The 22,500-nt window shown below is 48.7% G+C and overlaps 2 protein-coding genes across 7 annotated transcripts in view; one reads left to right on the top strand and one right to left on the bottom strand.

Moving 5' to 3' along the window:
- The window catches only part of plaa (phospholipase A2-activating protein), a 19,332-nt gene extending 17,048 nt beyond the window's left edge, over window positions 1-2,284 (top strand). For both annotated transcript variants that reach the window (XM_062516681.1, XM_062516682.1), the window contains one exon: window positions 966-2,284. In XM_062516681.1, coding sequence (XP_062372665.1) covers window positions 966-1,537 — 572 coding nt within the window. In that variant the 3' untranslated portion in view covers window positions 1,538-2,284. The remainder of the gene's footprint in view (window positions 1-965) is intronic.
- Window positions 2,285-2,447: 163 nt separating this feature from the next.
- The window catches only part of tdrd7b (tudor domain containing 7 b), a 36,772-nt gene continuing 16,719 nt past the window's right edge, over window positions 2,448-22,500 (bottom strand). For all 5 annotated transcript variants that reach the window (XM_062516680.1, XM_062516678.1, XM_062516676.1 and 2 more), the window contains 13 exons: window positions 22,067-22,149; window positions 20,472-20,695; window positions 18,917-19,590; window positions 14,811-15,000; window positions 13,396-13,507; window positions 12,599-12,801; window positions 10,706-10,840; window positions 8,743-8,826; window positions 7,963-8,097; window positions 7,462-7,572; window positions 6,562-7,133; window positions 5,679-5,839; window positions 2,448-4,712 (listed from right to left, as the gene is read on the bottom strand). In XM_062516680.1, the coding sequence (XP_062372664.1) occupies window positions 4,492-4,712; window positions 5,679-5,839; window positions 6,562-7,133; window positions 7,462-7,572; window positions 7,963-8,097; window positions 8,743-8,826; window positions 10,706-10,840; window positions 12,599-12,801; window positions 13,396-13,507; window positions 14,811-15,000; window positions 18,917-19,590; window positions 20,472-20,695; window positions 22,067-22,149 (2,905 nt within the window). In that variant the 3' untranslated portion in view covers window positions 2,448-4,491. The remainder of the gene's footprint in view (window positions 4,713-5,678; window positions 5,840-6,561; window positions 7,134-7,461; window positions 7,573-7,962; window positions 8,098-8,742; window positions 8,827-10,705; window positions 10,841-12,598; window positions 12,802-13,395; window positions 13,508-14,810; window positions 15,001-18,916; window positions 19,591-20,471; window positions 20,696-22,066; window positions 22,150-22,500) is intronic.

Here is a 22,500-nt window from a genome sequence, read left to right on the forward strand (position 1 = left end):
CAGGCGGAGGTCTGTGCCAGAGCCCCTTTAGGGAGAGCCGGTCCACTTCCTATTAACTCCATTGTACCGGATTGTTCCTGCAATCTGTCGAAATTCCGCTAGGGGCGCTGCCGAGCAAGTGATAAATGAATTGTGGTCTATGGAGCTAGGCGGCTAAAACTCGTTTTTTTCACAGTTGACAACTTCATTTCTTAATGTACATTGTCGTAGTAGCTACCTGAGTATAGGTTTTCCACTGGAAATGAAATAAAAAGTCACTCATGTCCTTTCTGCTTTTCATAGGATGGGCCGCTTTCCGTGTAACATGCTAGCATTTAGCTCATGGATGCTGATTGGTCAGCGAGAAATCGCGACCGATTACGACGATGTCGTGAAGCTGAACCTTCTTTTAGGTCTATGGCCGTAAAGTGGTTCGCTTTTGTGTCACGTGACATGAAAACTTTGAAAGGGTTTTTAGGAATAACAACAAATATTGAAAATGGCATTGGTCAGCTAATTGTCAAGTCAAGTTATCCTGCATCGCATGCATTAATGCAATTTCAGGAGAAAAAATGATATAAAGACAAATGTGGTATTGGGGGGTTCAGCTCCATTGCTACCCATTCATTCATCACTTGCTCGCGATCGCCCTCTAGTTGCAGTACCATGCGGAAGTATTTAGCAAGTGGTCCTTCTCCCCTTATTAGACATTCTCGGTCTGCGCTCTCTGAGTGCTTTTCTAGTCTTGTTTCTGTGACTGGGTGCGTTTCATGCAGCGTTTATACGTCCTCCCTCGCTCCTCGATGCCTCGATCCTCACTGATCTACATAAAGAATGATGGGGGGGAAACAATGGGATAGTCTATCCAGTGTTAGTTATAGATCAGTGGGAACGCCCCTCGAGGATCGAGCATCGAGGATCGAGGAGGCATGATGAGACGCACCCATAGACTTCTTCTTCTTCTTCTTCTTCTTCTGTGGCTGCAGACATCGTGTTCCCCGTGCTGGACATCCTGCGCCTGGCGGTGCGCCACCCGGAGGTGAACGCGCGCATGTGCGGCGGCAGCGAGGGCGTGAGCCTGTGCAACCACCTGCTGTCCCTCATGGGCCCGCGGGGCCGGCCGGCCAATCAGATGCTGGCGCTGCGCACGCTCTGCAACTGCTTCTCCGCGGCGTGCGGCCGCCAGCTGCTCCTGGGTCAGCGCGAGGCAGTTCTGACCGCCGCCGCCGACCTGCGCTCCGTCCACAACAAGAACATCCACGTGGCGCTGGCTACCCTCGTCCTCGACTACGCCGGGCAGCTGCTGGGGCAGCCGTCGGAGCTGGAGGCCAAGGCGCAGTGCCTGTCGGTGGCCAGCGCCGCCCTGGAGGTGGTGACGGACAGGGAGGCCGTGTTCCGGCTGCTGGTGGCGCTGGGCACCACCGTGGCGGGCGACGCCACCGCCAGGGACCTGGCGCGATCGCTCGGCGTGCCCGCGCAGATCAACAAGTACTCGGGCGTGGCGGAGCCGGCCAAGGTGGGCGAATGCTGCCGACTGCTACTGGATGAACTACAGTGACCCCCAACCTCCCATCTCGACCCCCCCCCTCCCCTCCCCCCCCACTCCAAACACACACACCTCAAAAAAAAAAAAATGAATACGGGGCACCCTGACCTCTACCCCTGGAACTCTACCCAATTCATACTCAACATCCATCTACTCTCTTATTCCAAAACAAGCAAATCACACACACACACACACTCACACTCACACACACATATTTTTAGTTTCTATTTAACATGATCAGTTGTTTTGGTGGTGATTGATTTGACTTGAATGCATGTGGTGAAAATAAATGCGACGTACAAATGGAAGCTTTCCTAAAGCACGGCTCATGTCCTCCCTTATAAGCTAGGTAGCGCTCGCTAGGAGACGAACAGTAGGTAGGGGTCGCTAGTAGACGAACAGTAGGTGGGGGTCGCTCGGAGACGAACAGTAGGCAGGGGTCGCTAGGAAACGCAGAGTAGGCAGGGGTCGCTAGGAAACGAACAGTAGGTAAGGGTTTCAAGGAGACAAACAGTAGGGATCGCTAGGAGACAGAGTAGGCAGGGGTCGCTATGTGCCATATCAGACCCAGTCACAAACAAAGCACTGGAAAATGGCTGAACTTCAAACAGACTGTTTACTTTTTTGTTGTTGTTAACATTCATGTTTTATCATTAAGATGTGGTGTGTGTGTGTGTGTGTGTGTATACCCCTCTGCATTGTGATCAATTTTAATTTCCTGACAACATTACTTTACATAAACAAATATTTTTTGTTAGACTCTTGCGGAGTATTCCATTGTTCCACCTAATTGTTGAGACCGGTCTGATCTCAAACAGCTTTTAGATGAGCGTAAGACATCTAAATGTCTTCCCCATATTGTAAAACCAATCTTATCGTAAAAATCCCCTTAAAATAGGGCAAATGACACCTGAAACACAAGTGAGTTTTGTAATTACCTTTATTCCTAAAACATTTCTGAATATGCGTTCAACCCCGCGCTGCAACCATACACATTAATGCTTAGTGTTAAAGGTTTGTCAAGACTGTTGGTTTTGATGTCAATATAATTCAGCCATTTGATCACCAGAAGCTTAAAACAAGCCTGAGCTATGTTACACACCTTTAGCAAATCCCACTCAAGTCATGCAACTGAACTCTGCCAATCTATGCTAAAGACAAAAGTTAAACAACATTAAAAGGAGATAAATAGTCTAGTGCCCCCTTCCCCCAGGAGCAGTACTGCAGCGCTGTAGCTGAACTAAGAGCAGACCAAATGGCTTTGTCACATATCGATGGAGGAAAAGGAATGTATCGCTACATTTGTTTTTCTTGTAAACCTGTTAAAATATCAGACTGCAGAATGTCAGACTGTTGAGCAGGCCTATGTAAACATCTTACTCTTAAGTCAGATCCCAGGGGTGGCCTTCCAAGCACACTGTTTAGTGACTGATCCAGATAAGTTAAGTCAGAGTAATTGGTGAACTTCTAATTAAGAGCCCGACGACCTTGTTCTCCTAGCAAAACATAACTGCAAGGTCACAGAGATACAATATGGGAGGGTTCTAACCGCCCAATTACTCAAAACCTTAAAATGCATAATCATGTCATCATGATGAGAGAAAACTGTTATAGAGCAGTGGAACTCGACTGTTTAACTCTTCACAGGGGACTTGATTTGCAAAAGAGAATCCCATGAATTCCTGTGAATTCTGAATAAATGTTTGCATGCGTAATTGACAGTGTGCGGGATTCTCTTTTACAAGTATAACTGGGTAACCTATTCCGACGCACCTGTCCCCACAAAAGAGGTGTGCAAAAGGCGTTGAGTAAACAGAGGGGACTTGATTTGACTTTTATTAGAAGATTGACCACGTTGTGTTCGTCCACTGCTGGTGTGGTGAAACCGCAGTAGCTTCACTGCCTGACAGTGGGCATGGGCTTGATTCCAGAACCCAGCGTCACAAATCTGTGCAGCTCTGGATAAAAGTGACTGCTAAATACCAATCGCTTTACTTTTATACTTTGACTTATTCAGATCAACCACAGAATCATGGGCTTGGAATGCCCCCATGGACCGAGAACTGGGCTCTAGAACTGGGCTCTAGAACTGGGAAGACCCACGATTTGGTGCCATTTCAATCCCGCTCAAGTCCAAATCCCGTTTGAGAGTCTACACTATTGGGAGACCCCAAGTTCTCACTTCTGTGAAAAATTGTTTTCATCTTGTGCGTTGAGCTTTGAAAGCTTTGAAATCTTAAAGCCATGTCAGAGGTGCTAGCATGCTAGCTCAGACCTTTTTGCTGGATGATGTGATAAGCTGGAAGCACATTAATGGGCCACTTTTACCCCCTCTGTTAACCAGGGCTGGAGGCAACACACTTCACCTGAATTCCAAGCTTGACTTTCCAGTCCGGTGTTTGCCAGTAGGCCTACTAGAAACACACTGTACCACAAAGTACAGGACCTTCTCCACAGGTTGAGCTAACGTTAGCATCTGACTGAGCAAACAAAACTGTAATTCAACTCTTTATAAGAAACATGTCACTGAACAAAGCATCCCTTCTGGCTCGCCAAAGCAGACCTTATGACTTTGTTTATCGCCTCACAAGTGATGATTAGAGCATGCTCAGTACTTGTTAAATCCTACACTGTGTCGAGACTTCCCCCGCCGGTCTCTCATCCTGCTTGTACACTACCTCAACCTGAAAGCCCTGTAAGACTGTAGACCTCGAGGGGTCGTATAAGAGAACAGAGACACCCTGGACAACATCCCTAAACACACCAGTTGCTCACACACACGCACGCACGCACGCACGCACGCACACGACACACTCGCGTGAGACTAGCTTCACTAGTCGCTAATTTATCCCACCGCTTTGCTTTGCTTGCTTGCTTGCTAACGGGCCGGCCCCTTCTCGTGCACACTGCTGTTGCTGCTGCTGCTGCTGCTGCTGCTGTTGTTGTTGTTGTTGTAGCGATTGTTGCTAGGCGGCCTTGGTGAGCTCGTCGGCGAACTCGGCCATGATGTCGTGCACCCAGACGTCGTGCTCCTCCTGAGAGGTGTCCACCAGGTAGACGGTCACCTTGCGGTCCCAGGCGCTGGGCGCCTCCTTCACAGCCTCCAGCTGGGCCACCAGCGGCTTCTTCTCCACGTGGTTACGGAACACGATGGACGCCTCCTCCGACCACTGCCGAGGCTTCACACCTGGAGGGAGGGAGGGAGGGACAACAGGCCTGCGCGTAAGAGATCTGTTGTTCAGGCACACACACACGCACACACACACACACACACACACACACACACACACACACAGAAACTGGACTATGCAAGCACAAAGGAGGTACATATGTAGCTGTATCCAAATCAACATCTAGTCAGACAACCCAGTGAACAACATGCAATTCAATAAAACAATATTATGCATGCAATAACAAGTACAGCCCCCAGGAGGCGCACTTGTGCAAAACACCTGCTATTGATACTCCTAGGATCACACAAGCAGACATGTTACCTTTAGTGTTCGTCTTTTCAAACTCTCTTACGAGGACATATTTGGCCCATTTTCCACAATTTAAGTACACTCTTGAGGTCTTAATGAAACATTTGTGTCATGCTTTGGTCAAAATAGCAAAACAATGAAGTGCCACCACAACACTGTTTTCAGCCCTGTCTGAAGAGCCCTGTCCAGATCAGCTAGTTTGTGTGCTGGTGTGTTGCTAACTAGGTCCCAAACTTGTGGGAAAAACACAATCTTTCGCTCTTTCGTGGGTGGAAACTTGATCCAGGGAGGTAGGCTACAATTGGTGTGATGTTATTCAACAAGCTGGCAGACTACAGACTAGACAACTACAGACAGCAAATATGAATCAAGAGTATAAAATGTCAATATGCCCCTTTAAATGCAATACATGGATAAATATGTAGGCAATGTTGCATGTACTGTTACAATGCAAACAGGGAATCTATGGCCTGTGTGGTTGGCTAGATGGGCATTGCTAACCATACCTGTTGCTAATCATATCTGTTAGCTGGGCATTGCTAATCATACCTGTTGCTAATCATACCTGTTAGCTGGGCATTTGTTAACCATACCTGTTGCTAATCATATCTGTTAGCTGAGAATTGCTAACCATACCACCATGCCAGTTAGCTGGGCATTGCTAATCATACCTGCTAGCTGGGCAGTGATTCCCTGGAAGGGCAGCTGCCGGAACTCCTGGATGAGTGGACGCAGCTGGGTGCAGCTGACCAGCTCGTGTTTGCCGTAGTCCAGCTCGTAGACGGACACCAAGCCGTTGGTCAGGATGCCCTTCACCAGCACACGGTGCCAGCTGGAAACAACACACACACACACACACACACACACACACACACACACACACACACACACACACACACACACACACAAAGACGGAGACGGAGCGTCAGTCCTGACGTCATATCATAGTCATATCACATAAAGCACGGCGTCAGTCGTGTCAGTGTCAGTCGTGCCCTTACATCACATACAGCACAGGGTCAGTTGTGTCAGCGTCAGTTGTGTCAGTGTTTACCATGCTTTTATAGGCTATCACATAAAGCAGAGGGTCAGACAGACTAGCGTAATTGTGCTCATATCACTTCAAGCACAGGGTCAGTTTTCATATGTGTGTGACTGGACTGAACTTTACACTATAATTTCTAGATTTAATTATCTTCAGTCAAGAAATCTTTGTCAAGTGAAATGATCTTGCTGCATGGACAGATCATTTCACTTGTTTTGAGTGCCTTTTACCTCAGATTTAGTGTTTTTATCTTGTTTTTAGACACCCCTTTTTTGTAGTGCGCACACTCTCTCTCTCACACACACAGGGTGCCTCTCAACATGCATCCTCGATCCTCGATGCTCGATCCTCGAGGGGCGTTCCCACTGATCTATAACTAACACTGGATAGACTATTCCATTGTTTCCCCCCCATCATTCTTTATGTAGATCAGTGAGGATCGAGGCCCGAGGAGCGAGGGAGGACGTATAAACGCTGCATGAGAGGCACCTATACACACACACACTCACTTGTTGTCCACTTTGGCGGCGTACACCTGGTTCTTCTCGGCGGCGACGGGCTTGTCGTCGGTCTTGTTGTAGTGCAGGATCATCTCCCCCATCAGCACCACCAGCTTGTACATGTCCTGCCAGGACTGCAGCACAAAGTGCCCCGGGTGGCAGGCCACCGACACGTACACGTCCAGGTTCTGCCCCGCCGGGGGCAGCTCCAGCAGCGGGGGCATCTGCAGACACCCCTGGGGGGCAGTTGTCGTGGCAACGGCGTTGTTGTGTGTGGGCGAGGTGGGCGGAGTGCCCCTGGTGCCCGGGAGCGAATGGGCACGTCGGAGCTGAGGCGCTCGCGTGCCATTGGTGGAGGTGGAGGTGGTGGAGGTGGAGGTGGGGCTTGCGGAGCGGTGCGTGTGTGTGGTCGTGGGTGTGTGTGTGTGTGTTTTGTGGCTGGACAGGAAGACGTCCTTCTGGTGCTTCCACAGCTCCGAGTCGGCCAGCTGGCGGTTGATGCTGCGGCTGACGTCCTGGAAGTTCTTACTGGTGAACAGGTGCACGTGCGTCAGGCGCCTGCTCTCCTCCTGTCTGGCAATCTGCAGCAGGACACCACACATCACATCACTCTGTGTGTGTGTGTGTGTGTGTGGGGGTGTAGGTGTGTGTGTGTGTGTGTGTGTGTGTGTGTGTGTGTGTGTGTGTGTGTGTGTGTGTGTGTGTGTGTGTGTGTGTGTGTGTGTGTGTGTGTGTGTGTGCGTGTGCGTGTGTGTGTGTTTATCTTTATACTGCAGTCACTACAGTGCAGTACTGTGAGTGGGTGAGTTAGTGTGTGTGTGCGTGTGTGTGTGTACCTTTATACTGCAGTCAGTACAGTGCAGTACTGTGAGTGGGTGAGTTAGTGTGTGTGTGTGTGTGTGTGTGTACCTTTATACTGCAGTCAGTACAGTGCAGTACTGTGTCTCTAAGCCACTGAACAGCATCTGGGGTCCAGGATCCCACGCTGACCGCTAGATCAGCCAGACAACACTTCACCACCTGAAACACACACACACACACACACACATACACACACACACACACACACACACAGACACACAGTTAGATCTGCGGGAGAAGACTTCATCCACTACAAAAGCTAGACCTTATAGTTCCCTACTTCAGAAAGACAGAAAGACAAACATACACACACATACACACACACAAGCAAACAAACTCAGAGTCAATTAAACCAGAGAACCTTTTATCCACATGGACACACACACGCACACACACAAAGGTATCAAAGCTGTCATCAAACGCAGAGATTAAGGGAAAGATACGTAACATACATTCACTAATCTCTACGTATGTAAAGAAACACAAAGAACTCGATCTCTAACTCTCCCCTCTGCTGTACAATACAAAGCGTCCAATCAGAGGACAGACCTGGGGTGGGATGGCGATGAGGTCACGCAGGTGGGGGGGCGGGAACTCCCTCAACTCAATGACCTCTACGGACGCCTGAACCCCCAAATCAATGAACAGGATGTCCAGTACTCGGCTGCCATGGAGATTGGTGATCTGAGAGAGAGAGAGAGAGAGAGAGAGAGAGAGAGAGAGAGAGAAAGAGAATGAGTGAAAGAGAGGGAGAAACAGTAGTGGGAGAGAAAGAGATGAAAAGACCATAATGTCACTAGGGCTCTATCAGCTAGAATTTGGCAATACAATACGTATCACCATACATGGGTTACGTTTCAATGTATTGCACTGTACGTATATCAATACTGTGCGAAAGGTAATATATTGTGAAAAACTGATAAGAAGACACCATCATATCCATAAAATATAAGTAAAAAATCTTTCAAAAACAATTCAGTACACTGTACCGTGCAGTTCTGCCTGTATCAATGACAAAATAAAGAGCTTGCATATAAACATTAATTAAAACAGAAATCAATTTTATGTTTTTGAAAAAAGATTCAGTATTGCTGAATAAAATATTGCAATAATCAATATTATTTTCTTACATCCCTAACTTTGACTGGTTTTGCTACACATACGTATATGTATAACTAAGAACTGAGATCAAATGTGTTGGCTGTTGGCTGTTGGCTGTCATAAATGACTGTTCTATTGAGTGTGTGTGTGTCTGTGTGTGTCAGCACACAGGCCTGTAGGGAATTCCGGTGGGTTCCGGTGGGTTCCGTTGGGTTCCGTTGCGCTCACCTCGACTCGAGACCATTTGCCTTTGTAGCGCGCCAGACAGCCCTTCCCACAGAACGGCCGGGACACCAGGAACTCCGACGTCACCTGCCCAACAGGACATGACATCAGCACCTCCTGCTCGTATTGTAGAACACTGCGCTCGAGAGCAAAGTCCAGTACACACCCATCTTAATCACAACAACAGAGACTTTATTGTGCTCCTCACACACTTCCCAACTACGCAGGTTTTATTGAACATTCAAAGCCACTCCTTTCATACTCCAGCGCTACTCAATTGGTGTGATCTAATCAGAAAGGACAGTATAACTACATATCATTTCAGCTTTCTATCACATGTAGCCTTGCATATACTGTAGCTACTACGGTACACTAGCCTGATTGAATAATAGTATTATTGGCCTTACACTATATTGCCAAAAGTATTCCCTCATCTGACTTGACTCACATATGAACTTCAGTCACATCCCATTCTTATTCCATGGGGTTTAGTAAGATTTTGGTCCACCCTTTGCAGCGGTAGCTGCTTCAACTCTTCTGGGAAGGCTTTCCACAAGGTTTAGGAGTGTATTTATGGGAATTTCTGACCATTATTTTGTCAAGCGCACTAGTGAGGTCACACACTGATGTTGGACAAGGAGACTGGCTCTCAGCCTCCACTCTAATTCATCAAGGTGTTGGATACGTTTGGCAATATAGTGTAATACAGTGCTATACTATTAGCCTCCGTGGTACTGTACCAGGCAGGCACTGCTTGTTGAGTCATGATGTAATGGCTAAATGTGGCTAATCAGGCTTGAGTGGGAAAGACTGACTGGGACGTGTGTTTGCATTGTGTCAGTGGGCCAGTGTTTACTACAGATTAGATGGGCCAGCTCTTAGTCCCAGATTACGGACGCTAATCCCAATCTGGCTATCACCACACCTACAGCACTCCTACACAAGCGAGGACAACAGTTAGAGCAGTCAGAGGCTACTGGAGCAAAGTGTCTACACACACACACACACACACACTTACAGGTCACCAACGTCACCACTACCAGCGCCAAAAATACCACAGGTACAACAAACACACAAGGACGCTGTTTGAAATGTCATTCAGTTCGCTTTTGTTTGGGTTTATGTTTCACAGAAACTACTGGCTTGACTAACTTCAGATCTTAACTCTTACCTGTCCCCAGTGGTGTACGTGATATGGAAGATTAACAGGGTTTTTTGTACCTATTTTTGGGGGGTTCTAGCCTTAACTGTCAGGACATGATTAACCTCAGTAAACTATAAGTTAACTGTAAGGATAATATTAGAATCTGCTAAGTGGATGAAATTAAATGAAATGAGAATCTGTCATGTAGCCTCTGAAAGCCTCTGGCTACAGGTTCAGGTAAATATACTTAGACATTTCCATCAGTGAATTAGTATAGTACGTATAAAATAAAAAAAATATTAAGTATACTAACAGTACACTTCCATAAACTTATTTTTGCTAAGGGCAGTGAGGAGTGGACAGGAAGTGAGTAGAAGAGACACAGGAAATGACATCAGATCAGACTCAAAACCGTGGACACTGAGGCTGTGTGTGGTGTAGTAGGACACAGACGACACAGACGTGACCACTGAGCCACTGCTAGCCCCCTTCCCCACGAGAGGGACACTACAGATGCAGACCCGTGCTCCGGTCCTCCCAACAGACACTACAGACGCAGACCCGTCTTTCGGCCCCCGCAAGGGACACTAGAGACGCAGACCCGTCCTTCGGTCCTCATGATGGACACTACAGACGCAGACACGTCCTTCGGTCCTCACGATGGACACTATAGACGCAGACCCGTCCTTCGGTCCTCACGACGGACACTACAGACGCAGACCCGTCCTACTGGTCCTCACGAGGGACACTAGAGATGTGGTGCAGCTCCGCGGTCTGGTGTCGTACCTGAGAGTGGAAGTAGGCCTCGGCCTGGTGCTGTACCTGAGAGTGGAAGTAGGCCTCGGTCTTGCCCAGCACCTCGGTGAGCTTGGCCAGGCCTCGGGAGGGCAGCTGGCAGTAGATGGTGCCGTCCGAACACACACTCGTCACACTCACATTCATGTAGGCACTGTTCACCTGCCAGACCAACAACAACAACAACAACAACAACAACAACAACAACAACACCATCATTAACAACAGGTGAAGCCCAGATGAAATCTCCCTCTGAAACATCCCCACTGTAAATACTTATCCTTTATTCTACTTTGATCTATATTACGACTATATTCATTAGGCTGACCCTTTCATCCACAGTATCTTAAACATGTCAGTCATTACACTGTAAAGCAACTGCTCAACTCCTCCAAAGGATATAGTACTATCTGTCAACTTCACTGTTACCAAACTACTCTACTGTTCACCATTATCCATGCTAACGCTAACTAAACGTTAGTCCTCATTTGTAGGTTGCTATAGATAAAAGCATCAGCTAATTGATTACTTGTCAGTAGAGACCGTGTAAATGTAACTATAAGTGATGGGAGACGCTGGTTAAAGACTGCCTGCTTGAGTAGTAGGGTGCTGTTGTTGTCTTGTTGGTAGAGACCGTGTAAATGTAACTATAAGTGGTGGGAGACACTGGTTAAAGACTGCCTGCTTGAGTAGTAGGGTGCTGTTGTTGTCTTGTTGGTAGAGACCGTGTAAATGTAACTATAAGTGGTGGGAGACACTGGTTAAAGACTGCCTGCTTGAGTAGTAGGGTGCTGTTGTTGTCTTGTTGGTAGAGACCGTGTAAATGTAACTATAAGTGATGGGAGACGCTGGTTAAAGACTGCCTGCTTGAGTAGTACAGTAGGGTGCTGTTGTTGTCTTGTCGGTAGAGACCGTGTAAATGTAACTATAAGTGATGGGAGACGCTGGTTAAAGACTGCCTGCTTGAGTAGTACAGTAGGGTGCTGTTGTTGTCTTGTCGGTAGAGACCGTGTAAATGTAACTATAAGTGATGGGAGACACTGGTTAAAGACTGCCTGCTTGAGTAGTAGGGTGCTGTTGTTGTCTTGTCGGTAGAGACCGTGTAAATGTAACTATAAGTGATGGGAGACGCTGGTTAAAGACTGCCTGCTTGAGTAGTAGGGTGCTGTTGTTGTCTTGTCGGTAGAGACCGTGTAAATGTAACTATAAGTGATGGGAGACGCTGGTTAAAGACTGCCTGCTTGAGTAGTAGGGTGCTGTTGTTGTCTTGTCGGTAGAGACCGTGTAAATGTAACTATAAGTGATGGGAGACGCTGGTTAAAGACTGCCTGCTTGAGTAGTAGGGTGCTGTTGTTGTCTTGTCGGTAGAGACCGTGTAAATGTAACTATAAGTGATGGGAGACGCTGGTTAAAGACTGCCTGCTTGAGTAGTAGGGTGCTGTTGTTGTCTTGTCGGTAGAGACCGTGTAAATGTAACTATAAGTGATGGGAGACGCTGGTTAAAGACTGCCTGCTTGAGTAGTACAGTAGGGTGCTGTTGTTGTCTTGTCGGTAGAGACCGTGTAAATGTAACTATAAGTGATGGGAGACGCTGGCTAAAGACTGCCTGCTTGAGTAGTAGGGTGCTGTTGTTGTCTTGTCGGTAGAGACCGTGTAAATGTAACTATAAGTGATGGGAGACGCTGGCTAAAGACTGCCTGCTTGAGTAGTAGGGTGCTGTTGTTGTCTTGTCGGTAGAGACCGTGTAAATGTAACTATAAGTGATGGGAGACGCTGGCTAAAGACTGCCTGCTTGAGTAGTAGGGTGCTGTTGTTGTTGTCTGTAGAGACAGTGGGGGAGGGTGCAGACGGTGCGTGGGATTAATGGGATTTTGAAGTGATGTAATCGTCTTAGCCCAGCGGCCATGTTGGGAGGGGCACCTGCAGAGGGCTCTCCAGGGACTTGTCCTGCAGGGACTTCATGCAGGCCGCGTTGATGTTGACATCATCATCCTGCGACGTGTCGTACAGGACCATGAGCGGCGTCTCCTGGCGTTCCAGAATCTCCGCCAGCAGGATCTTCCCACTCGCCATGGAATCAAACTTCTTCAGCACACACGCCTCCTGGCTGAACTGCTCCAGTCCTAACACACACACACACACACACACACACACACACACACACACACACACACACACATGTACACACACACACACACATACACACACACACACACACACACACACATACACACACACACACACACGTACACACACACACACACACACACACACACATACACACACACACACACACACACACGTACACACACGTACACACACACACACACACACACACACACACATACACACACACACACACACACACAGGTAAGTTTAATGGGTACATTTAAAAAACAAATGTAAATGAAGAAGAATTCAATTTCAATTCAATTTCAATTTCAATTTAATTTTACTTATAGAGCGCCAAAACATGTCTCATGGCGCTTTACAGGGTGTTAAACACTCAAAGAGAGCCCATGAGTAACATGGGCAAGGAAAAACTCCCTAGAATTGGAGATACATATAGGAAGAAACCTCAGACAGATCCACGACTCAAGGGCCCAACCCGTCTGCCTAGTAGAGAATGCAACAGTGGAGATGCCCTTAAGTCTGAGCGGAACAGATGGCTGCCGGTGTCTGCAGCGATCCACAGCTGATTTTCTAGCTGAACTCACCGGCCAGTTTGCACTTGGTGGCCTGAAAGGGCAGTTTGAAGAACTTGTCGTGCAGCTCCAGCAGCTTGGCTTTGCTGATGACCTCTGAGAAGCCATGATCCACGTAATACACCTGCAGAGACGGCAACAGAGAAGCCATGATCCACATAGTACACCTGCAGAGACGGCAACAGAGAAGCCATGATCCACATAATACACCTGCAGAGACGGCAACAGAGAAGCCATGATCCACATAGTACACCTGCAGAGACGGCAACAGAGAAGCCATGATCCACATAATACACCTGCAGAGACAGCAACAGAGAAGCCATGATCCACATAGTACACCTGCAGAGACGGCAACAGAGAAGCCATGATCCACATAATACACCTGCAGAGACGGCAACAGAGAAGCCATGATCCACATAATACACCTGCAGAGACGGCAACAGAGAAGCCATGATCCACATAGTACACCTGCAGAGACGGCAACAGAGAAGCCATGATCCACATAATACACCTGCAGAGACGGCAACAGAGAAGCCATGATCCACATAGTACACCTGCAGAGACGGCAACAGAGAAGCCATGATCCACATAATACACCTGCAGAGACGGCAACAGAGAAGCCATGATCCACATAATACACCTGCAGAGACGGCAACAGAGACGCAAATGAAACGCCTACTGCACAAAGGACACTTGGGAGGATGTGTGTCCAGGGTTTAGGTTCAGTTACAGTAGAACAGACACAAATTAGGTACATGTCCATCGTTCACTGAAATCAAAGTAAGAAGTAAAGAAAAAAAGTCAGCTGCAACCAAAATTTTGCTCCCAATTGTTTTATTTCTACACCGTGATGTTTCGGGCCTGTAAGCCCTTCCTCAGATGTGATGATGATGATGATGATGATGATGCAAGGAACATGAGGAATTTAAATATCGTGCAAACCCAAATGATGAAGTTCCCATTCATTATTTTGAGGATGTATTGTATTCAGTTTCCCCCGAAAAAAATTATGTTGCGTTTTTGTACAACACCGATGATATTGATGATGTGTGTGTGTGTGTGTGTGTGAGATGTGTGTGTGTGATGATGTCTGGCACCATAGTTTTCAACTCTCACCTTGACCTTGCCCACCATGACCTCACCAAAGCCTGATGATGTGTGTGTGTGTGTGTGTGTGAGAAGTGTGATGTGTGTGATGTGTGAGAAGCCTGATGATGTGTGTGTGTGTGTGTGTGTGTGTGTGTGAGATGTGTGATGTGTGTGATGATGATGATATCTGGCACCACAGCTCGCTCTCACCTTGACCTTGTCGGCCGTGACCTCACCAAAGCCTGATGATGTGTGTGTGTGTGTGTGTGTGTGTGTGTGTGAGATGTGTGATGTGTGATGTGTGTGATGATGATGATATCTGGCAGCACAGCTCTCACCTTGACCTTGTCGGCCGTGACCTCACACACTTGGGCGCGCAGGATCTCCTCCTCTTCCTCAGCGCGCACCGCCGCCAGCTGCCCCGAGGCGGGGTTGGTCAGCGGCTTCCTGGTGTTGTCCTGCCCGTAGAACTCCCGCATCTCGTCCTCCAACTTCTCCTGCGCCTGGGAGTAGCCCTCGCCGATGTACCTGAAACCGACAATCACAATAACACATCTACAGTCCTCGCCGATGTACCTGAGACCCACAATCACAATAACACATCTACAGCCCTCGCCGATGTACCTGAGGCCGACAATCACAGCAATATAAACACTAAAACATCTAGAGCCCTCGCCGATGTACCTGAGACCCACAATCACAATAACACATCTACAGCCCTCGCCGATGTACCTGAGGCCGACAATCACAGCAATATAAACACTAAAACATCTAGAGCCCTCGCCGATGTACCTGAGGCCCACAATCACAGCAATATAAACACTAAAACATCTAGAGCCCTCGCCGATGTACCTGAGACGACAAAAACACTAACACATCCACAGCCCTGACCGATGTACCTGAGGCCCACAATCACAGCAACAAACTTCTAATACATCCAAAGCCCTCGGCGATGTACCTGAGTACCTGAGACTGACAATCACAGCAACGAACCACTAAAAACATCTTCGCCCTCGCCAATGTACCTGAGACTGACAATCGCAGCATCTGAGACCTGTGACTGAGACTGACAGCAAGGTACCTACAGTAAGGTGAATCACAGCAGGCAAAACACTAACACACCTATAGAATCCAACATCAATGTGAGATCTATTTTCTAGAATTTCAGCAGGAAAGCAAACAGCAGGAATCTCCCCTGCCAACACAAGCTGTAACCGAGAACAAAAGCCTCCTCAAACACAATGATGAAAGCTTTGAAGCTCTCGTGTGAATATAAGGATCTCACTGAGCACAGCTTTCTTTTCTAAGACCACGCCCCATCAGATCCTTACAACACACTCTCACAGAACACAGCAGGTTTACCTCAAGCTTGCTGCCTTCAACTCGCCACACCCTGCTCTTACCTGAGCTCACCTGAACACAGCAGGTTTACCCTAACACACCTGTTTACTCTAACACACCTGTTTATCCAAACACACCTGTTTATCCAAACACACCTGTTTACCCTAACACACCTGTTTACCCAAACACACCTGTTTACCCTAACACACCTGTTTTACCTCAGTACCTTACTATCACCTGAGCACAGCAGGTTTACCCTAACACAGCTGTTTACCCTCACACACACTTGTTTTACCTCAGTACCTTCCTTTCACGTGAGTACAGCAGGTTAGCCTAACACACACCTGTTTTTACCTCAGTACCTTCCGCTCACCTGCGCTCTGCAACTTTACCATAACACACCTATTTACCTCAGCCCAGCATCCTCACCTGATCTTCACCGTAACACACCTGTTTACCTCACGTCCTCACCTGAGCTCTACCCTAATACACCTGTTTACCTCACATCCTCACCTGTTTACCTCACATCCTCACCTGAGCTCTACCCTAATACACCTGTTTACCTCACCTGAACTCTACCCTAATACACATGTTTACCTCACATCCTCACCTGTTTACCTCACATCCTCACCTGCGCTCTACCCTAACACACCTGTGTTTACCTCACATCCTCACCTGCGCTCTACCCTAACACACCTGTGTTTACCTCACATCCTCATCTGAGCTCTACCCTAACACACCTGTTTTTACCTCACGTCCTCACCTGAGCTCTACCCTAACACACCTGTTTAACCTCACATCCTCACCTGAGCTCTACCCTAACACACCTATATTACCTCACATCCTCACCTGAGCTCTACCCTAACACCTCTCACATCCTCACCTGAGCTCTACCCTAACACACCTGTTTACCTCACGTCCTCATCTGAGCTCTACCCTAACACACCTGTTTACCTCACGTCCTCATCTGAGCTCTACCCTAACACACCTGTTTTTACCTCACATCCTCACCTGAGCTCTACCCTAACACACCTGTTTAACCTCACATCCTCACCTGCCCTCTACCTTAACACACCTGTTTACCTCACCTGAGCTCTACCCTAACACACCTGTTTTTACCTCACGTCCTCACCTGAGCTCTACCCTAACACACCTGTTTACCTCACGTCCTCACCTGAGCTCTACCCTAACACACCTGTGTTTACCTCACATCCTCACCTGAGCTCTACCCTAACACACCTGTTTACCTCACGTCCTCACCTGAGCTCTACCCTAACACACCTGTTTAACCTCACGTCCTCACCTGCGCTCTACCCTAACACCTCTCACATCCTCACCTGAGCTCTACCCTAACACACCTATATTACCTCACATCCTCACCTGAGCTCTACCCTAACACACCTATATTACCTCACGTCCAGCATCCTCACCTGAGCTCTACCCTAACACACCTATATTACCTCACGTCCTCACCTGAGCTCTACCCTAACACACCTATATTACCTCACATCCTCACCTGAGCTCTACCCTAACACACCTATATTACCTCACATCCTCACCTGAGCTCTACCCTAACACACCTGTTTTTACCTCACCTGATCTCTACCCTAACACACCTGTTTACCTCAGCCCAGCATCCTCACCTGAGCTCTACCCTAACACACCTGTTTACCTCACCTGCGCTCTACCCTAACACACCTATATTACCTCACGTCCTCACCTGAGCTCTACCCTAACACACCTGTTTACCTCACATCCTCACCTGATCTCTACCCTAACACACCTATATTACCTCACGTCCTCACCTGAGCTCTACCCTAACACACCTATATTACCTCACGTCCTCACCTGAGCTCTACCCTAACACACCTATATTACCTCACGTCCTCACCTGATCTCTACCCTAACACACCTATATTACCTCACGTCCTCACCTGATCTCTACCCTAACACACCTATATTACCTCACGTCCTCACCTGAGCTCTACACTAACACACCTGTTTAACCTCACATCCTCACCTGTTTAACTCACATCCTCACCTGCGCTCTACCCTAATACACCTGTTTACCTCAGCCCAGCATCCTCACCTGAACTCTACCCTAACACACCTGTTTAACCTCACATCCTCACATATTTACCTCACATCCTCACCTGAGCTCTACCCTAACACACCTATATTACCTCACGTCCTCACCTGAGCTCTACCCTAACACACCTATATTACCTCACGTCCTCACCTGAGCTCTACCCTAACACACCTATATTACCTCACGTCCTCACCTGATCTCTACCCTAACACACCTATATTACCTCACGTCCTCACCTGAGCTCTACCCTAACACACCTGTTTAACCTCACATCCTCACCTGTTTAACTCACATCCTCACCTGCGCTCTACCCTAATACACCTGTTTACCTCAGCCCAGCATCCTCACCTGAACTCTACCCTAACACACCTGTTTAACCTCACATCCTCACATATTTACCTCACATCCTCACCTGAGCTCTACCCTAACACACCTATATTACCTCACGTCCTCACCTGAGCTCTACCCTAACACACCTATATTACCTCACGTCCTCACCTGAGCTCTACCCTAACACACCTGTTTACCTCACGTCCTCACCTGAGCTCTACCCTAACACACCTGTTTACCTCACGTCCTCACCTGAGCTCTACCCTAACACACCTGTTTACCTCACGTCCTCACCTGAGCTCTACCCTAACACACCTGTTTTTACCTCACATCCTCACCTGATCTCTACCCTAACACACCTGTTTAACCTCACATCCTCACCTGATCTCTACCCTAACACACCTGTTTACCTCAGCCCAGCATCCTCACCTGAGCTCTACCCTAACACACCTGTTTACCTCAGCCCAGCATCCTCACCTGAGCTCTACCCTAACACACCTGTTTACCTCAGCCCAGCATCCTCAACTGAGCTCTACCCTAACACACCTGTTTACCTCAGCCCAGCATCCTCACCTGAGCTCTACCCTAACACACCTGTTTACCTCAGCCCAGCATCCTCACCTGTTTACCTCACGTCCTCACCTGAGCTCTACCCTAACACACCTGTTTACCTCACGTCCTCACCTGAGCACGACGCTGTTGGTGCAGGCCGCCTCCACCACCAGTACTGACGGGTACTCCTCCCGCGGGATCTGCAGCGCGGGCACCTGCGCCTGGCAACTCGGACGCTTGCCCGCCTCCGCCTTGGCCTCCGCGTCCGCGTCCCCGTCCGGCCGCGCCCGGTTGCAGTTCTCGTCGGCGTCGGCGGCGGCGGCGGCGGTGCGCACGTAGAGGATGGCGCGCTTGGGGTTGTCGGGCATGGGGTAGTCGACGGTGCAGAAGTCGCGCAGCAGCGCGAGGTCCTGGAGCACGTGGGCGGGCAGCGCGCTCTTGTAGGTGTCCTGGTAGAGCTTGGGCAGCGCGTGCGCCCACAGACCGCTGCTGTATCTTAGCAACAGATCGCCCAGGTTACGCCGCAGCTCCGGGGTCAGGGAGGGGGGCGTCGCCGTGCCAACCGGGCCACCGGGGGGTGAAGCGGGCGAGGTGCCAGTGGCAGGGGTGGTGGCGGTGGTGGTGGTGGTGGGGGTGGGTGTGCGGGGAGGAGGCAGCTTCTGGGCGACAGGAGAGTGGCGCTCGCTCCGCGGGGGGGTCGGGGTGCCGGGGGGGCCCCCACCGCCGCTGCTGCTGCTGCTGCTGCTGGACTCTTTGGCCGGGTAGAGGAGCAGCTCAGCAGGGTTGGTGCTGCACGGCTTCTCCAGCTGAGAGAGAGAGAGAGAGAGAGAGAGGGAGAGAGAGAGAAGGAGGGAGAGAGAGAGAGAAGGAGGTAGAGGGAGAGAGAGGGAGAGAGAGAGAGAGAGGGAGAGAGAGAGGGGGAGGCAGAGGGAAGAGAAATGTATTGAGTAAGGACACAGGCAGAATGAAAGAGAGACAGAATGGGACCATAAGGAGGAAAGCAGTCCCTCTTGTGTCTGTGAGCAGTGGAGTCTGTGTGTAGTGACGTCTGAATTATGTCTGTGAACGGCGAGGTCTGTGCAACAGTATGTGTGTGTGTGTGTGTGTGTGTGTGTGTGTGTGTGTGCAGTGAGGTCAGAGCTGTGTGTGTGTGTGTGTGTGTGTGTGTGTGCTCTCACGGTGCAGACGTGTGTCCACTGCTCCAGGTCTCTGCTGTGTGTGTGTGTGTGTGTGTGTGTGTGTGTGTGTGTGTGTGTGTGTGTGTGTGTGTGTGTGTGTGTGTGCTCTCACGGTGCAGACGTGTGTCCACTGCTCCAGGTCCCTGCTGTGTGTGTGTGTGTGTGTGTATGTGTGTGTGTGTGTGTGTGTGCGTGTGTGTGTGTGTGTGTGTGTGTGTGTGTGTGTGTGCAGTGAGGTCAGAGCTGTGTGTGTGTGTGTGTGTGTGTGTGTGTGTGCTCTCACGGTGCAGACGTGTGTCCACTGCTCCAGGTCCCTGCTGTGTGTGTGTGTGTGTGTGTGTGTGTGTGTGTGTGTGTGTGTGTGTGTGTGTGTGTGTGTGTGTGTGTGTGTGTGTGTGTGTGTGTGTGTGTGCTCTCACGGTGCAGACGTGTGTCCACTGCTCCAGGTCTCTGCTGTGTGTGTGTGTGTGTGTGTGTGTGTGTGTGTGTGTGTGTGTGTGCGCTCTCACGGTGCAGACGTGTGTCCACTGCTCCAGGTCTCTGAGGGCCTCTGCGGGCAGCTCCTGCTTGTAGAGCTCCCTGTAGAGCTGCGGCAGCTTGGACACCCAGAGGCCATTGCTGTACTTGCTCAGGATCTCCCTCAGACGGCCCTGCACCTGCTGCGGGCTGTAGGACCCCGACGGGGCCGTCCTGGCCTTTGCCTGCGGGGAGCTCTCGTTTAGGTTGGCAGGGGCTGGAACAGAGACAAGAAAAGGTATTCAGTTGCAAACAGTGCGCACATCCAAATAAAGGTGCAGGAGCCGAAAAGTTAAGATCAACACTTGCTCTCACTTGGTTTACTTTATTAATTCAAGTTACGTTTCGAGCCGCAAGACACAAGAAAAGACATAAAAAGAAGTCAAGAAATAAAAATGACAACATCTCTACTAGTGGTAGAGGCTCTGAGGAGGCTATCAATCTACACATCAGCAGGGCCTCACTCAACCCCTCAAATAGACGTCCAGATTATGACCTCGCAGAATGATTATTTGCAACTAATAGCTCTTTTCGACTGGCAAACTAGTCCGACTCTACACGGTACGGTTTAGTGCGGCTCTACACGGCACGGCACAGCACCAGTACTTTTTTCTTTTCCACCTAAACCGTGACCTGGAAGTGGTTGTCTATAGACGTCCTGAACCGGGTCAGGCTGGACTATTGTCCCAGAGTGTCATTTATCAACTCATTTTGACTGTAAAATAGACGTCACAGATCACAGCCTGGACAGACCACTGTTTTTTTGGACGTCCATAGATGTTGCTTGCTCAGTGGGTCTATACTTCAGCAGGGCCTCACTCAACCCCTCCTTTAGGGAGGCTGCTTAAAGCTGTCCCTGAGGTGATCACACTCTGTGTCATATCGGTCAACAGTCAGTTTTTGTCCAGGTTTCTCATGTTTTTTTGTTTTTTTTGTGATGTCCTAGCCCATATATTTATTGTATATAATTGTATTTGTATAGACATTTTTCTATATAGTGTATGCACACGATGCACACTGATGCACACTGGGATTGACCATCATGGAGTAGACTAACTGATAACAAACATTTGTTCTTTGCCCTATTAATTCAGCACGGGTAGAAACGTTTTTCCCTATTAAGTCAGCACGGGTAGAAACGTTTTGTAAACAAATGGATGCATTACAGTCAGGCCTTTCAGGGGTCTTTTATGGGTGCAAGTTTACAGGAATGCTTCTCCCATATGAACTTTATAGAGTCCTCATAACACACCGATGCCGTTGGCCTTTGTTTGAATTCACCCTTTCCCCTGCTGTATACACGCGGTGTATGAGTGGCGTTTTGTTCTCTGTTCTTCATCATCACGATGAAGAAAGGTACACTTTCTCTTCATAAAGCACTTCTCCTTCATTTAATCTTTGCTTGTATTGTACAGTAGCCTACTTCACTTCATAGTTGTTTAAAAGTAAACACAATGTGGACTGTTTTAATTAAATGGATAGAGAGAGAGAGAGAGAGAGAGAGAGAGAGAGAGAGAGAGAGAGAGAGAGAGAGAGAGAGAGAGAGAGAGAGAGAGAGAGAGAGAGAGAGAGAGATCACCCCACTCACCATTGCCCTGCTGTGGGTTCCTGGAGAGGTGGGCATGGACCTCCTTCTGAAACCTGGAGGGAAGGGTCATCCTCTTGTCTGGCCTAGAAACAGGAAATGAGCTTGACAGTTAGTCTGCTGATCAGACAATTTGCTAATCCTGTGCTTTGGCTAGTAGCCTCTATTATTCTCTATTCTCTACCATTTAGCTAGCTAGTAGCCTCTATCATTCTCTATACTTCTCTACCATTTAGCTAACTAGTTTGATCACCTCCAATACCATTAGCTAGTCTTAAGATTATGAGTCTTCACTAAAGATGGTTTAATTATGGGCCACACTGAGAACATACACCTGAACATTCATTTACAACCCCCCCCCACCCCCCACCCCACCCAACTGTATCTTCCATCTATCTCAGCAGAGAGCACGACTGATTGAAGCCAATGTGATTAGA

The sequence above is a fragment of the Sardina pilchardus genome, chromosome 16 (assembly GCF_963854185.1).
Source record: "Sardina pilchardus chromosome 16, fSarPil1.1, whole genome shotgun sequence".
NCBI classification, from domain to species: domain Eukaryota; kingdom Metazoa; phylum Chordata; class Actinopteri; order Clupeiformes; family Clupeidae; genus Sardina; species Sardina pilchardus.